We start from the raw sequence: 17561 nt of genomic DNA on the forward strand, positions 1-17561 counted from the left end.
TCAACACAAGTAAGAATGATGCCAGCAACTGTGTCTAATTCCAGGTATCTTTATTCCAAATATTATGGATGCTATTCTGGTTATTTAAATACATGTTATCATCAGCTAGCCACAATAAATAAGGGGCAGACCTCTCAGGAATCTCAAAACAGAAACACCCACAGCACATTCTCCTCTTCTTCATCCGTTATCTCAGTTGAACTAGTAATCCTACACAAATCTAGCAGACCTTCTGTCCATTTCAGTGAAATATAAGCATGGCTTAATCTCTACACTAGTTTCCAGAAGTTTCTTAAAACATGCCATCTGGTATAGACTACAATTGCTAACGGCTGTACTGGAAAAAAAAACATGAAGGTCAAAGAAATTACATTAAGTTGTTGCTTATTTTAGCATTTTAAGTACTAGGCTCATCTTTAAACACACTAAACTTATCACAATAATACTTGTGAAAGACAAATAGTATGTGAATTTCATCTCAGCACTTGACCCAACTAGAAGCATGCAGAGTAGACAGGTGGATATCTAAATACAAATATCAGCACTAGGGACTTGCATTAGAAGAAATATTTCAGAAGAAAATATTCAGTTACATCCAAAAGTTTCAACTGGTTCTGTACGCATCTCATGAGGCCTATTCTCTTAACAAGAAGACTGTTTTCCAAACATGCCTGAGACCAAAAAGGAGTTTTTTTTTCCACTAGGATACGTCTACAGAACGCATATACTGAACAAATATATATATATATGCACACACACACACATATATATCTTTTAATGGATGTTCATTATTCAACTTTTTTTTTCTTTTAAATCAAGCCCAAACAAATATCAGCTTTCTTTTACCTGTCTGAGCAGTTTCATGCATAGACTCATACTCAGAATGATCGAGAGCCAAAGGGTTCATATCTGTCTGGTCTGACACCGAAACAGCTGGCGACGGCTCCTGCAGTTCTGTCACCACTGCATTCTGATGCTTTTTGTCGCTGTCTCCATTGGCATCCAGTCCTGTAGCGGAGATCACAGAGGTAACATACTCAAAAAATCTTCCTTCCAAGCACAGTAACAACATAGCTGAATCTAAATCTCAAGGATAAGAGTTGCTTACATACTTGCATTCGTTTTTTAAATACAAAATAAAAGTTGAAAGAGTTCTGCACTGATTTTTAACCTTCACTTGAGCAACAGCCTAAAGACTATGTTATTCATACCTTCTTTACAGGAATCTGGAGGCTGGTCAGGTATTTCTTCCCACGTTTTGCTCACACTACCATCAGTGGCACCACTTGCTTCCAAATGTAACATATGATTTCCCCACACCTTTGCATTAGGATTTAACTCAGAAACCTTGGCTGATTCCTACAAAAGAAATTTTTATTTTGATTATGCGCTTTGTGGATACACAGCACACATCTATGTGCATGTACATACATTTCAAAGCATAGTACCCAACATACATCTTAATATGGTAGTGCCAGGTGTTTTCACACCTGAACATATTGACTGAGTTGACATCCAATTGTGATTTTAGGTACAAAAATACCTGAACTGTGTAGCACGAAATTCATTTTCCTGATTAAGAAACACCAGAAAATACTAGCCAAGCGGCACAAACTACAACAGACATTTCACTCTCTGCTTTTGACAGACTGACGCAACCTGAACTTGCCCTAAACTTCAGGCAAGTCTCTAACACACGTTAACAATAACAATTTTATTTCATCCGCTTCTGTGAAAGAACAAAATAAAATATAAAACTATGCTTGGTTTTCCTTTGGACTCTCATTAGTACATAACAAATAGTTTTAAGGAAGCATTACAGAAAACTGTGCATGAGATGTGTGGCAACTACCTTTACTTCCAGAGAAGAAACAGCATTAGCAAAAAATTAGGGTAGTTTTTTTCCCTAGGCAAGACAAAAAGGAACAAATTACCAGTTCCAGATCACAATGGTTTAACTACCTCTTTTAACCTGGACTGGAAATCATTACGTTTAATGGTAATATATACAGATATACAACTGTTATATGAAGAGTTATATTTGCACTTCAGAGACTGCTCTCTGCAGTGCCAACATCTACAATATTTTTTTGTAATAGTTTTCTCTTATTTTGCTACCGCTCAAGCAAAATGCATTATTTTATTCCATGTCCATATCTTTGGTATGTGTTAATATGATTAACATATTGCGAAAGAGTAGTACTCCTGATATCACATACTACTTAGACTTATTAAAATTTGTTTTGTGAATGCTAGGCACATCATGTAGTTCAACATCGGCACTTCAAATCTCCGTAGAGCTTTGATAATTCTGAACATTTGCACCCAACTAAGTTATTATTGTGCATGGAAAGCAAACCCAGAAGGTAGGAAAACATAAGGAAACTCAAACACATGTATTAAATAACAGAGAAAGGGCTGTTAATAAGTAGAAAAGATGTTGGACATGACTACTTTAATAGTAAGGATTCAAAGATGACAGCAAGTTCCACCAGTTTCCATTTTTTAATGCAAAAAGCTCCCCTAACAGATAAACTTAGCTGCTAGCGTGATCCACTGCTGGCACCGCAATTGCTGGGCAAGGTCAGAGCAGCTGCCGTAACGCGGTCAGTGCGGAGAACAATGCTAAGCGCCGGCTCTGCTCAGAGGCAGAGGAAGAAGAGCAGCAGCTGCCACAGGTCATGTTAGTTGCTTTCTTACCCCAGCTAGCCAAGATGCAGTCTAGCTCATTCCCCATGCTCCTCCTGCAGCCATTCGTTTCTACAGCACTTCAGAAGAAGATCTCCAGAAGTGAGCAAAAGGTTTCCTAACTGCTATCAAGCAACAACTTTAAGATTTCAGGAAATCCACAAACATTTCTTCCTATACGAAGGTAAAGAGCACTATTAACAGCCTTCCACATACTGAAGTGTTCGTCTCAAGTTCATCTAGAGATTGAGAATTCACAATCAAGACACTTTACCCAAGGTTTAAGCTTTCAGACAAGGTAAACAACCAAAAAGGAAATATCAATATTTAGTAACATTTTGTATTATTCTGTACATTCTGTTTAACATTACATTTTGCAAAGGAAAGAGATTGATCAGTTTCAGGACAAAAGAAACTCATAATGAAACTGTTAACTATTTAAAGAAACCAAGGTTTGACTTATTTCAATTACAGCTTCAGCCTCAAGCTTTAACATCAAATCACTTCTGCAGAATACTTACAAATTCATCTTCATCTTGCCATCCCCAAATACCAACATTTTCTGATGCTACCAGTTGATAAGGGTATCTTCCCACGCCATATGATGCACCTGTTAAATCTTCAGTTTTGTTCTGGAAGTTTTTGCTACCTTTATGTCGTCTGGCATTCTTTACAGTTCTGTCAGAAATTTTATTATTCCATAAAAAGCCCATCAGATATTGACCATTATCTGCAGCGACACAGTCAGAAAACAGCTGGTGTGTCAAATCAGCACTGCCACCCTGCAGACTTAAGAAGTGTGACCATATTTCAACTTGGGGATTTTGTCTGTCCAGTTTATAGGAACACTCTTGGTTACTCAATACATCTTCCACCAGATCTAACACACACCTCTCACTGCCTCCCTGAAATCCTTTGGCACCAGAAGAGGCGCTGTGTATTTCATATGAAGGAGTAGCAGCATATTTGTCTACCTGCTCTGGGTCAACAAAAGCTCCAAGCTCTCCGTTTGAGAAAACCTTGTGCTCTGACTGTTCACAACTTGTGGTCAAGTCATTCGTTTGAGTGTTTAATACGTAACTGGTATTTTTCGGTTCAGTAGACTTGACTTCTAACTGCTTTGAATTCCCAGTGGTAAAAGCTTCTACTGTGCCAGCCGACAGACTAGCAACAGTGAGGTTTTCCTCCGTTGAGTGGATACTGACACACTGTTTTTCTTCATTCTGAAGATTACGTTCATTTACATCACACGCACTTTTTTCATGAGTTTCTGACTGTACTTCAGTAACGGGCCCAGAAGAACCTTGGGTATTCCTGAATTCTGGCTCTGGGCTGGCACGGTTACATAACTGACTCTCTTCCATGGGTTTATGATGCACATGACAATATGAATTTTGACACAATGAAGGTAAACGATCAAGGTCTTTATGAAAAAGGTTAGTATCTTCAGCAGTTTTAGTATGAAAAATATTAGTATCCTCAGAAGCTTTAGAGTCGTTTATTAATTTTACACTCTTGTACATACAACTGTCCAGAACTGCAGGTACAGCAAACCCAGAGCAAGTATTTTGATCACGAGTCAAGTCTTTATAGAAATTTAAGGTGTTGCTGTCATGATCAATAACATTAGCATCAGAATTCTGTTTTACATTTTCTGTCTTGTTATTAATCGTTTCATTTGGATGAACTTTTGTCTGTTTCACAGATTCTATTCTATCCCCAGCTACTGCATCCAAGTCAGTCCCTGCATTCCACTGATCTTCCACTGCATGGAAGGAACATGCAGCCTGTTGTTTGTCTTGTCTACAGTTCGAGTCCACTTTATCCATATCCTCATGTTCCACAGACAGAGAAGAGACACTGCTTTTGCTATCTGAATTTGAATAGTTGCGTACTTTACCTTTATTCCCTAGTGACTGTTGTGAAATCTGAAAATCTGTGCTGTTGTCCTTTAGGAATATTTCGTCTGTGCTTGTGTTATGAAGTTCACAAGATGCCAAAGCACCACTTACCCATGATTGAGTTCTGCTCAATCCACGAGCTTCCTCAAGCATGTCGTCTTTTAGCTCTATGCTACTCATACAGATATCTTCCTGCACGATCCTTTGGCATGCGCTTTCAGTTGATGTCTTGTTTTCAGTGCAATCCTTACTTTGAGTTTGAAAATCAGAATTTTCTTCCAAGCTTTCATGCATATCAGTCACATTCAAAGTTTCACAGCTATGCAGAACTGTACCTGTGCATTTCTCTTTATCTTTCAAAAATTCTTCCAAGGTGCTGTGATATTCACATGAGTCAGGAGCAAGCTTCTGGCTATTGTAACACCTTCTTTGAAGTGTTCCCTTTTCCACAGACGAGTTTTCTTCACTTGCTGCCTTTAGGCAGCATTTTTCAGCAAAGTTTTCTACATGTTGATTCACCAAGAAAGAATCATTGCCTGTTTCATGCAACTGTAATGATAATTCAAAGTTACCCTTCATATTCTCTACCACTTGCTTAGTATTTACGTCCTTTGCAACAATTGAGGAATGCATACTTACAATCTCAGAGTCATTATTTTCCTCAATTTTCCCTGAATTGCATACTCCAGTGTTTAACAATACACTGGAAGTACAATCACTAACACATTTCATGTTTTCTGAATTAGGGCTGTTTTGGTCCTCTTCAGCAGGATCCACAGTTTTTACGGAATCACAAGTTCTATTAAGTGATTCATCCCAACTGACACCGTTATCTATGTCATATTCCTCCTCTTGTTGATTCTCAGCAACAACTTCATCGTATGCTTTTGCTCTTAAGCCAGCTGTTACTATACTGTCAGTGTTTAACATATCCATATGACAGCTGTCAGCCAGTAAGTTATTGTAAGAAGATTGGGTGTCCATGTTACAATATTCCTTTGTTTCCTTTTTCTGCATGTTTGACCTGTCCTCTTTTTTACACACAATCAATTCTTTCTGTGAATTAAACTTAGCTTCCACTTGTGCCGATTGCTGCACTGGAAATTCCTTCCCAGTGTCTAGAGGCTGTGCCATGCTGATCATTCCTTCGTCAGTAACAGCTGAGTTATCTACGTCTGCTGCAATCTCTTCATGCACAGTAGCTGGCACATCTTCATCCCCTCGCAGATCTTCAGCATCTACAACACAAAGGCTGTAAAACTCCCTATCTTTTAAATGTTGTCTGTTGTCTACATCAAGATAGGAAAAGGTTGGAGACATCTGCTTATGTGAACTTGAAATTTTTTGTGAGCTGTCACTCCTATCGTCTTCAACATTTACTATCGTTTCGTGCCGTCTTGAATGGTCGCATGTAACTGCATAATCATCCAGAAAATTTCTATTTAAGGAAATTTCATCCTGTAGGGCTTTGTCTGTGACGGCCGGTACACATGAAGTAGAAATATGATATATTGAACAATGCTCTTCTGCAGCTACATTTTCATTATTACTATTATTTTCTACATCGTTCATGTGCTGACCACTATTATTAGATTTTTTAGGCGCTCGTTTTTTAATAACCCCATCTTTCTTTTCTTCACTTTTCTGCAGACTTCTGTACCCACCAGAGACCTTCAAGAGGTGACTAAAGGAACTAAAGAAGCTTAAAGGTCTGTCATATGATCTCCTAGAGCTCTCACAGTGACTGTTCTCCACGCTTTTGTATGACTGATACTTTGCTTTTCTATCCCAGAGCCCAGATTTAGAATTTGACGCCGCGCAATCATCGGTACAAACGCATTCAGTGCCGGCTATCCCAGCCGCCCCGTTAACCGTCCTTCCCACTGTACGCAGATCCTTGCTGTCTACAGTTCCTAAAATTGAAGATAAAGTTTTACTTATCCTCGAGCCTGGTGCCTCCTCTTCCACAGATTTTTGTAACAAGCCAGTTTTCTCCTCATTTGTGCTGTTACTCAACTCCTTACTGAAGCAGCAGCCCATGTTCAATTAGTGTCAAAGGAGCCTTCTCATTGCAAATCACCTTCCTCTATACGCTAAGCTAGCTTTCTACAGCTACTGAGGAGACAAGCCAACACCCAGCTGCCAAAAATAGCACTTTAAAACCATGCAGGGGGTTCATATGTCAGTGCCACTCAAAGTCCAAATCCCAGTTGCTGAGCAATGTTTTAGTGTTTCATCATATGCGCTGCAATATTCAAGCCAAATAATTTTCCTAATGAGATTACAGTCTGTTTACAAGTATTACTAAGTCTTACGAACTTCCATTGTTTAATTTCCTGAAGGTTCCTTCATCCAAATCATTAAAATATTTAAATGACATCTTTCACAATGTCTGTGTGCCAAAAGAGCTGTCTGCTTTCAAGCTTAACGTGATTCCCACTTTCTACACTAGGAAAAATGCAGTCTGGCTTCACATGTTTAAACCTGATTTGAAGACTAAATTAGTGGAAGCTATTAGATCAAACAAGTTCTGTGCCATTTTCTCCTTCTCTTCCCTCCCCCTAGAGCTGAATCTACACCGAGATGACTTCTTTAGGAAAAACAGGCTAAAGATAGATAAGACCTCATGTATTCCATTGAACAGTCATTGTACGTTATCAGAAGCCAGTTCTGTCCCAGGACTTTTTTTTAATCATTATCTGTGTGAAGAAAAAAATCCCCGTGAATTACAGCACTGGAAGAGGCCTCACAATCATCTAGCCATCTTGTGGAACTGTGGCAGGATTAATTATACTTAATTTCCCCCCCAGAACTGTGTATTCTTTTACAAAAAAACTCTAAAGATTTTAAAAGGTAGTTTGACTAAATGCTGCTTCTCCCAGAAGTCTGTCAACAGTGAGTTTTGTTTATTGCATGTAAACCGACTTCCTTCTATCCTCCTGAGAGCACAGACCATCTTTGTGAACGCTTTTAAATACTGGAGGACTTCTGCTACTCTAAGCCCCTTCATATGTTAAAAAAAGTGATTCTCCTTCAAAAATAAAAGCCCAATATAAAACTGAAAATACCCAAACTTTTCTGTTCTAAACAGAGTTGCTCTTATTTGCTCTTAACTTTACACCATTTATATCTCCTCTCAAATCCATCAGTGTTATTTCAAATTTGGAGCCCCTCCTTCAGAGAGCTTGCAGACTCTACCACCACTCTACCCCATCAGTTAAAATATACCAAAAACACTGATGAAGGCAGGACAAGACAGACCCTTGAAGTACCTATTTCAAATGTTCTTTCAGCTGGACATCGAACTGAGTGCTATTTTTAATTGGTTATGCACCTTATGGCAAGTTTAATCAAGATGTATTTGAACTAGACTTTCGGTTTAGCCTGGTAGTTTGCCTTCATTGTATTAATACAGCAGCATAAAAGGGTACTAATGCTAATAGAAACAGTTAACTTTCAGATAACTGGAACTAGATCTAGTTTAATTTTTACTGTAAACTATACTTGCAGGGTAATTGTTGCTTAACACATCTAGATCCATGCTTTGGTTTTCCATTTTATTTTTTTTAAACGTGACTGTCATTGTAACTTACTTTACAGCTGCTTTCGTGGCCAGTCAAGTAGCCCACATAATAAGGCTTCAGACATGATCCAGCCTTATTTAAGCGATCATTACGGTCCCTATCACTGCCATATTGAAATCTTACAGTGTTTTGTAAACTGCAGTAAATTTTGTAAATTACAGTATTGCAAACTTCAAAAGCTTCAGGATTTTTTGGTAAACCAGAGAAGCCCATAATCACTTCTTCCTTTCAACCTCCCTTACTTCCTTTACTCCAACAGGAAAACCTACTGCTATCAACAGAGCAGTATATGCAGCTGATGCTTAATCATAATTAAATTAAGCATTAGTCCTTCTTTTACTCGTTCATGTCTAGCTAGTAAATAAGGTTCACATCTGTTTAAAGAACCAAAAGGAAGCAAACTTTCTTTGTTCCATATTGAAGAGTGAGGGGAAAAAATGATGCTGCACTGAACCACAGCAAGCAGAAGCAGGCTGAACTAAAATCAGGTAGAAAGAAAAAAAAGGTCTTGCTATCTCAAACTGTTTGCAATCTTTTGACAACAACTTGCGAATACAAGGTAGTACTGCGCAAGTGCAGAAGCACTCTTGAAATTCAAATGTTTCACTTCAGACAGCCTCCACTGCAGCCACCATGAAGTACTCCTGTAGCAACAATAGAGTTTACAAATTTAGCAGCATAAACCAGACTAGAGGTCAATCATCCCATAAACCTGACAGGTAATGCTTAAGGGATAATGTCCTCCCCAAACAGAGGTGAGAATCTGAAACCATTCACCTCTTTTCCTGACACAGCTGAAATGCTATTGTTCTTTTTTCTGAAGCCTTCATGAGATATTCAAATATTTATTTCAAGTAGCTTCTTATCCTACTTCTCTTATATTCTGTACACAAATGCTCCAAGTAACACAAAAAAGCATAACGCTATAATGAAGCTGCCAGCATAGCTTTTTCTCCCCAGACAAGCGTTCTGCTTGCAGGACAAAGGAATCAAAGGAAATGATGTTTCAGATTGTGAAGCACAGGTTACTATATATTTAAATGCCATATACATTTAAGTGCCTTTGGCAGACTCAGATTAGTACCTACAAAAGAACCATACTGGCTAGCTTTCAGGGGAAAACTCCTACTCACCACTAATCCTCTGACCATTAAAAAGATTACTGAATTGGCTAGGAAATAAATACATTCCCGCTCAGCAAGCCCACTTCGAAATCACAGAGTACCAAGAGAAAGGCTACCCTGCCCCCCGGCTTATCTAACACACCAAGCCTCCCAAGCACCTGCAGCTATACTGCTCTTAAGGATAGGAAGTCTGGTGCATCATTGCTGCCATCTGCTGCATTTTTTTTTTAATTCTCCCCTGGGACAAAGTTATTCAAGCTGTATCCAGCTTGATTCAGACTTAAAGCTATGCCAAGGCACTCCCCTCTTTAGCATTCCCTGGAACGAAGTGCAGGGAAAGGGGGAGGCGGCTGTTTGTAAGAGGTTTTGTTGTTGTTGTTGTTTGAAGAAATGCCATGGGCAAACAATTCAGCTGTTTTTAATGTCTGCATAAAGCCTCGCTAGTACTTCCAAAGTTTCTAACTTCTCAGAAAAATCTCTCGTCAGGTAAAGTAGCAGCATGATTTCCCCCTCTGTGATACAGCCATTACTAAGCACACGCTTTCTGGTGAGGAACTGAGAGCCTCTAAAAGACAGACCTGGGCAAAGTCCACTTCTCTTGTGCCTTAACAAGCAATTCTACTATCGGCTAATGGAGAGAAAATGGCAGAAGCAGTTCAGGCAAGCAGAAGGTTCTTCTGGTTTTCCCATACTCTTCTTATGTGCAGAGGTGCATTCTGTACACGTTCCTTTGGATTTTATCTAAGCACCTATAGCAAACACAAAGTCACACTCCTCAATACTGTTCATTAACTTCCAAGACTCACTAAGTCTTAGAAGTCCTCTGACTAAGCTAACACCTCCACCTGACTTGAAAAACTCTACCAAAGCTAGCAGAATTTGTGCTTTAACACTTCAGAGCCTGATTCAGTGGAGTGAGGCATTTGTACTTGCATTTTTTTCTTCTTTTTCTTGCAATTTTGGTTCTTGTGTATTTCTCATATACTCAAGGTTTCCCTTCCCCATGTCACAGAACTGCTCCGAAGCTGCACTTTCACAGCTTGAAATTTTTATTTAATTAATATTTTAGTCATATATCCTGCATACATCTACAAAGGACACCACAGGTCAACATGCTCATTAACGGGAGTATACCTCCAACCTACTTTCATTTCTACATGTATCTATTAACGCTCTCAAGGAATAAGGGTTTGAATCTATATATAGACTGTATTTTAAAACTAACATCTACAAGGCTATCTGTAAAGTTACAATAGCACAAGTTAAAACAGTCCTTACAACCTTCTGACATTTAACTTCATTTATCCTTTTCCTACAGTGAAGTCATACAACTGTAATCGGCCCTTAAACAGTTACCCTAGGCAATTACCTGATGTCATGCCCACCACCAGTGACAGGAAAAGGGCAGAGCAGCGTCATGACAGACATGGCGAAGACACTGCTGCAGGTTGCAGGAAGACAGCTGATCAGACTGCTTAACTTCCCCCCAGTACATCGAGGTTAAGTGGACTGTTTAAATATGCACACGTTACACATCAAAGCAATTTAAAAATAGCATTCGAAGTCACCTAAATGTGCAGAGCTATTAAATACTTCTCTTATATTCTAAATGTAAAACTGTGACAGAAAAAAAGAGCACTGAGCAATATCAGTGCTTCAAGATGCGATACTGCACATGTTCGGTTTAAGGTCTAATCCTCCCATCTCTTGTTTAAAGCTATTCATGACCTCTTGAATTATTAAATATCACCTACATGTTATACAAACCGTTACTTAACTCTTAACTGGCACATGCTGTAATGCTGTATATTGTCAAATGGTCTCAGAATTATATGCTATACTGAATTTTTGCTCAGGGCCTTGTCTTAAACCTAATTTCCTTAGTCCCCTTTAAATTCAATCAGGCTTATTCTTGAATGGGTTGCAAAAGAATTTTTGAACGTAACATAGCAGCTGGTAAGCCCAAGACATCCTTTCATATTAACTGCTGTGAAAAACTTCTTATGAAGTTACAATCAAGTCCCATCTTATGCTTTCAAACTTGCTAGCTATTTTTATTGGGCTTAGAAACAACAATTTGATTGAACTTGTATTTACAGTAATTATGAACACTGGCAAAAGCCAGCAAACCACAACAGTTTGACTTTCCACTAATAGAAACCCCTGAAAGCACCTGACAATTATTGAGTTAGAGACAGTATGGGTGATGTGCACATCACGACCAGCAAGGGGTTTAGGAGACACCCCTGCCCCGTAACTTCCTCCACTGGAACAAGCATTTGCAGAAGCAGTTGCTGCTTTATGTCAAGAATCCCTTCTAAAGCTTAATTTCAACGTCCAGATTAGGTCTCTGATTCAGCTGATCAATGAAAGAAAATCCTCTGGTCCTTGGAAAGTGCTCTAGAGGCCACGTTCAAATGACAACATGTCAGGAGAAGAGTTTAGGGTCAACGCACGAGGTAAGACTTTAACACTAAAGGTTAGGTAAGTCCTGCCTGGCAGAGAGAGGTCATACAAGCTACCTCCACCACGGGATTTGGATCTCTAGTAGCAAAGGGTTACTGATCAAAAGTTCACAAAGGAGTGAGTGAAAAGGGAGAGAAACATTTCTCAAACACAGACTTTCCTGGGTCCAGTTTGACAAGGGCTTTCCGAAACAGAATTATCATCAGGATACAAAAAAGAAACTAGAGAAACTGTGGTTTGAAATGAAACACCTAGTGTACTGTGATATTTTAAGACAAAAGGAAAGACTGCCTCCCTCACCATCAGGTTAAGACTCTGAAAATTGTTAGTAAGCAAATGACCTCTGTACCACTAACATAAGCAAGCCTGGCAAGTGACTTCTGGAGGGTTCCGTCATGAGTCACAGCACCAGAACTTGAGTCTGAAATCAGTCACTACTGACTATCTGGTCAATGTTAGTAACAGCAGAACACGTGTTAAGTTTTGGTCCTGCCAAAGAAAACAGAACGAATGTAGCGATAATTAGGAGGATTTAATATTTAAAGATATAATAACGAATACATTATATATTCTCTCTGGGGAGGCATTTTTCCAGAATCTAAAGAGCTGCATGAAAATTCCCAATAGAAATTCTGCAGCTTTCCTCCTAAAGTGCCAGAGAAACTCAGACTAAGTATCACCTGATCCTAGTAGAACAGCATAGCCAAATTAGCTAGGGAACGTAATTCAGCAGATTTTTTTAAAGGTATTAAGAAAGACTCCTAGAAATCTTGCCAGATACCACGGCAGTATGGCTTCACATCAAATACACACTGGAGGATGGATCACCAAAGACATGTATCAGCCCCATGGAAAGGGATCTGGAAGTTTTGTTCGATGGCGAGATCAGTATGAGCCAGCAGTGTGCCCTGGCAGCCAAAAGGGCCAGCCGTACCCTGCGTGCATCAGGCACAGCACTGCTACCTGGTCGAGGGAAGGGATTGTCCCTTTCTGCTCTGTGCTGGAGCAGCCTCACCTCTAGCACTGTGTGCAGTTTGGGGGTCTAGATGGGAAGATGTACGAGGAGCGGCTGAGGTCCCTTGGTTTGTTCAGCCCAGAGCAGAGCAGGCCGAGGGGAGGCCTCATGGCAGCCTGCAGCTCCCTCACGAGGGGAGCGGAGGGGCAGGCGCTGAGCTCTGCTCTCTGGGGACATCGACAGCACCAGAGGGAATGGCATGGACTTGGGACAGGGGAGGGTCAGGCTGGGTGTTGGGGAAAGGTTCTGCACCCAGAGGTGGTCGGGCACTGGGACAGGCTCCCCGGGTCACGGCACTGAGCTGCTGGAGTTCAAGAGGCATTCAGACAACGCTCTCAGATACGATCTGATTTTTGGGTGGTTCTGTGTGGAGCCAGGAGTTGGACTCGATGATCCTTGTGAGCCCCTTCCAACAACCTTGGACATTCCTATGATTCTATGATAAAACTATACCTCCATGCAGGCTAAGAAAAAGCTTTGCCCTCTGATCTCAAAATAAATAACAAGCAAGGAACAGCAGGCAACTTCAGGTAACTTGTAGCATGCACTTGCTAAATGTAATAGAGTCACAACTTCAGAAGTTTTTCTCCTTTTTACCTCCCACACTCTTGGAGAGATAAGACTGTCTTCGGAAGTTTTACTCAAACTGTAACATTGTTATAACATTGTTACAGTTTGCAAATGAAAATTTGCAAAACTTGCAAATGAAGTTCTGAAACACTGTCAAAATACACTCATGCACGTACACCGTTATGAAAGAGACCTCCTTTAAAAGAAGGTGACAGCATGTATCGACAAGAATTCTGATATAACAAAATAATCTTGTGATACTGTGCATGCAGAAGTATAATACTAGCACAATTAAAAAAAACCTTGAAAACCTACAGAACCCATCTTTTGGAAATAAAATATTCAGAAAAGGAAAAGCTTTCCTCTCAAAATAATAAGTTATTTGAAATGCATTGTAGCACTACAGATAGATTCCAGGATATCCATATTAATATTAAAATAATGGATTTGTCTTCTGCTAAGAAATTGAGCAGTTTTCCTGAAATTGCAAGAAAGATTATTTCTCCAAGTATGAAAGAACAGAAATTGAAACTTAGATCCAAGTTTACATATAGCTTTAAAAACTTTAAAGAATACCAAATTACAAGAACTACCACCAATGCAAAGACTAATCGAACTACCTCTAACACTAATACACTTGTTAGAAGTGCACTGAAAGTTGCAAGTTTGTGGCAAATGGCCTCTTACTCAAGCTTACACATTGGTTGAAGCATGTGGCAAAATAACTTTCAGAACTTCAAGGATTTCTTGGAATTAACAACCTGAATAATCAAAAAAGGTTCAATTTTAAGACCACTTCTGTGCCCAAACTTACTCCTCTACTGTCAAATAGAAGAAATTCATATCTGAGAAAGGTAAGACAGTAGAGATGAGATCCCAGAACAGCCAACACTTTTTTTTTGTGAGGGTAAGGGTAGAGGGGTGCAGCATACAGGAACACCAGCTCCATTAGTTAAGCAAAACACAAGTCTGAAGTGTATTTGAAAACGTTTCTTAGTGCTTGCTGCAAAGGAAGTTTAAGCAGCAAGCATCCACTAATGCATAGCACAGATTAAGTGCCTAACAGAATATGCAGTGAAACCAAACCCTTCAAGATGTTCCAAGAGGAAACATTCCTCCCAATATACAATTAACTATCAAAGATGAAAACATAACATTATGAGTAAAGCTTATACACAAATCAAGTATTCAATCTACTTGAAAACATCTGTAACATTTACTGCAACATATATTCATAGAGCACTATCCACTGTATTATCTGCCAAAAAGCATCCCATAAAGCAGCTTACTGGATGCTGCACAGCAGCACCAAAGCAGCAGCAGCACGTGCCATTTGGCAGAACTGACTGAGCAAATCCTATTACAGAAGGCAATTCCCTCTTTTTTAGGGTTTATGCTTTTTTCAGTTGTAGATTCAAGTGCGTTTGCTACATGTTAGTTAATCTGTGAGTCAGAATCCAAGTCAAGACTGGCAGTACAATTCCTGTATAGGCTACAAAGCTCTGTACCTTACTGAGTGAAAACTGAGTTTATCTATCTTCTCTGTAGGGTTGAAAAAAAGTTAAGGCTCCTACCAGGTATGAAGGTGGCTACATCTCCAATAGTTCTGTTCTAGGATTTTATGTTGCAATGCTATCATAGCCCACTGTCTTCTTTTAAAACATTCTGAGACGTAATTTTGATTAAGAAATACTAAAAACCTGCTTCACGCAACACTTACGTGATGGGAATGTGTAATTATAATACTTACTAGATGAGAACCGTCTTTAACTTCTTGTACTTGCTGCACCTGCGGTTCAGCCACAACTTTAGTGTCCTGATCAGAAGTCATGAGCTGTCTGCTTTTTGGCTGCTCAGAGAGAACTTTACTGGTCACCTTTGGAAGCTGTGGAAATACAAAGACAAAAGATTCTCTAAGCAGTGGTTGAAATTGCTGCAATTTCATAGCCATTCCTGACGTGCCATGCTGATTCAGACCAGAGGCCCAAAGAACTTCCCCACGACGCAGTCATTATGGGTTCAAGGAAAATGTTAGGGCAGCAGGCATGGATAAAGCAACCCTGTAAACGCGCCCAGCTTCCAGTAGCTGACAGCCCTGGGAGCGCAGATGAATAGCATGCACAACACTTGCCGTCGCACAGGGCAGGGAAATTCCATGGGGAAGTTTCATTTCATTCTCACCTTAATTATTCAGAGTGGTTTTCAAACTCTTCTTTACACCACTTGGTAGACTTACTCATTAAGAAGCATTCTAGTCACAAACCAACCTTTGTCTTCTACAGCTACTCTGACAGTCACTTAATCTTCGCCAACTGTAAGAAGCATGTTACAACACTTCTGCTCTATTAGTGACGCTCAACAAGTTGTTCTGCTCCATCATCCTAAAATGTTATTTTATTTGATTAGACAAGTGGAAAACTGAGGAGCATTGAATGTCTGACTGGCTTAGCTTTGAAATTCGAGCCTATTACTTAATATTGTTATTTTAAACAACACCTGGTCAATAAGGAAAGAAAAGGTTCATTTAAATGATGTTTCAAAAAGTAAATACTGGGAAGTAAGTCAGGGTAACTTTTTTGTTAGTTTCTATAAGGGCTACAAACAAGCTCTACTACGCTTTTTGGTTTACATATTCACCCAGAAATTACAATCTTGCAGCACAGGGAAGATAACTGTATGATTCCACTCCTTAGCTGCATAAGCTCCTTTTATGGTATCTTGACACCTAACGATTGGAGTTAAAGAGTATTCCTGTCAATCTATGGCTTTATGGCCTTCTGTGCAATCCCTTCCCCATTATATTCTGAAAGGAGCAAGTCTTTCATACAATTTAATCCATTCCAAAATTTTCAAGTGTAATCATAATATTCATCTATGTACGGGACAAACTGATTCAAGTGTCTGTACGACAGTCGTTCAGGAGAAAAGTTGTTTTGCCAATACTGTTGAAAAAAAACTGACATCCCGGACAGGAGCTGATATTCAGCTTAGATGAACACTCGAACATCATTTCATGCTATTGGTGTAAAGTCAGCATAAAAAAAAAAAGCATATGTTTTCAACAGAAACACATGCACTATGTCACTGTTCAAACACCCAGAAGCTTGTTCTGTGTTTTTGAACACCCTGCCTCTCATCTGGGACTAAAAGCTATTCAAGTAGAGGAGAAATGAATTCGACACGAAAAGCAAACAAAGAGGAAATAAAAGACTATATTGACCCACACATACAAACATACACAGAGCCTTCACAGGAGAAAGTCTGGAATTAATTTGGGATGCTTGTCTTTTAGAAAATAAAGAAAAATCATCCTCAGGATGAAAACCATTCTTCAAAAACTACTAAGTAGCATGATCCTGCGTCATCCAAACCCCCGCATGGGAAGCTGTATGCACAGTAACGCTACAGGTGTCCAAGCTTCTTGCCGGAAGCTCCTGTTAACTTTAAGAGGCTAAAACCACTTCCTTTAAAATTACGGATTTTTTTTTTTAATATAAGAACAGCACAAAACTTATTATGCATTTTATATTCACTCTACATAAACCACATTGCTGTTCATCCTAACCTCAAGCATGCACGTTAGTCCTCATCCACAAGGTAAGCCCTACAGAAAACACTGCTGTGTTTCAGTCAGTTATGACATTATCTCCTCTGCACGGTGATTCCCGAATCAATGCCACGGTACTCGTTGCATCCCTCTATGCCACCTGCTGATCTCATACATCCCCATTTCCCTCCTAGGCTCAGCTCGTCCCCAGTCACACCGCAATCTCTTCCACCCTCCAGTATGTCGTGTAAGCGCCTGCACTTTGTAAATCCACGGATTGTGGAAGGAAAACAGCCAGGAACATGTGATTCTAACAAACAAGAGTAAAGTTCCACTACACATATGCTCTTTAAAGCATTTGCTGACTGGCCATCGAGCACAAAATATTCAGCTAAATCATTAATTTAGGCTGAGGGTAGACTAGTTGTTAGCCAGCTTGATAGATAACAGATGCCTGCAACGTTCACATTACTGGTGGCTTGCCCGAGCAGTCTGAAGTTGCAAGAAGAACAGTACAGCGTTCTATTGCTTTCCAGAAGCCCTTCAGATGAGATTACACAAGACCCTTATCACGGACTAGGCCTAGATTGAAGCTCTAGGTAACTTTGTTTGGATTGCTCAGACTAATAATTATTCTCATTAGCGCACATATTTGTTGAGATAGAC

The 17561-nt window shown here is 39.6% G+C and overlaps 1 protein-coding gene across 4 annotated transcripts in view; it reads right to left on the reverse strand.

Annotated features, from left to right (window-relative positions):
- The window catches only part of LARP4B (La ribonucleoprotein 4B), a 57504-nt gene that overhangs the window by 23849 nt on the left and 16094 nt on the right, over positions 1-17561 (reverse strand). For 3 of the 4 annotated variants that reach the window (XM_080580902.1, XM_080580901.1, XM_080580904.1), the window contains exons 2-4: positions 15099-15233; positions 1212-1359; positions 847-1008 (exon numbers count right to left, since the gene is read on the reverse strand). In XM_080580902.1, coding sequence (XP_080437028.1) covers positions 847-1008; positions 1212-1359; positions 15099-15179 — 391 coding nt within the window. In that variant the 5' untranslated portion in view covers positions 15180-15233. Of the gene's footprint in view, positions 1-846; positions 1009-1211; positions 1360-2700; positions 2817-15098; positions 15234-17561 lie in introns of those variants that run through there. The other variant, XM_080580903.1, reaches the window with a different exon arrangement.

The sequence above is a fragment of the Anser brachyrhynchus genome, assembly GCF_964034855.1.
Source record: "Anser brachyrhynchus genome assembly, chromosome: 2".
Taxonomy (NCBI): Eukaryota; Metazoa; Chordata; class Aves; order Anseriformes; family Anatidae; genus Anser; species Anser brachyrhynchus.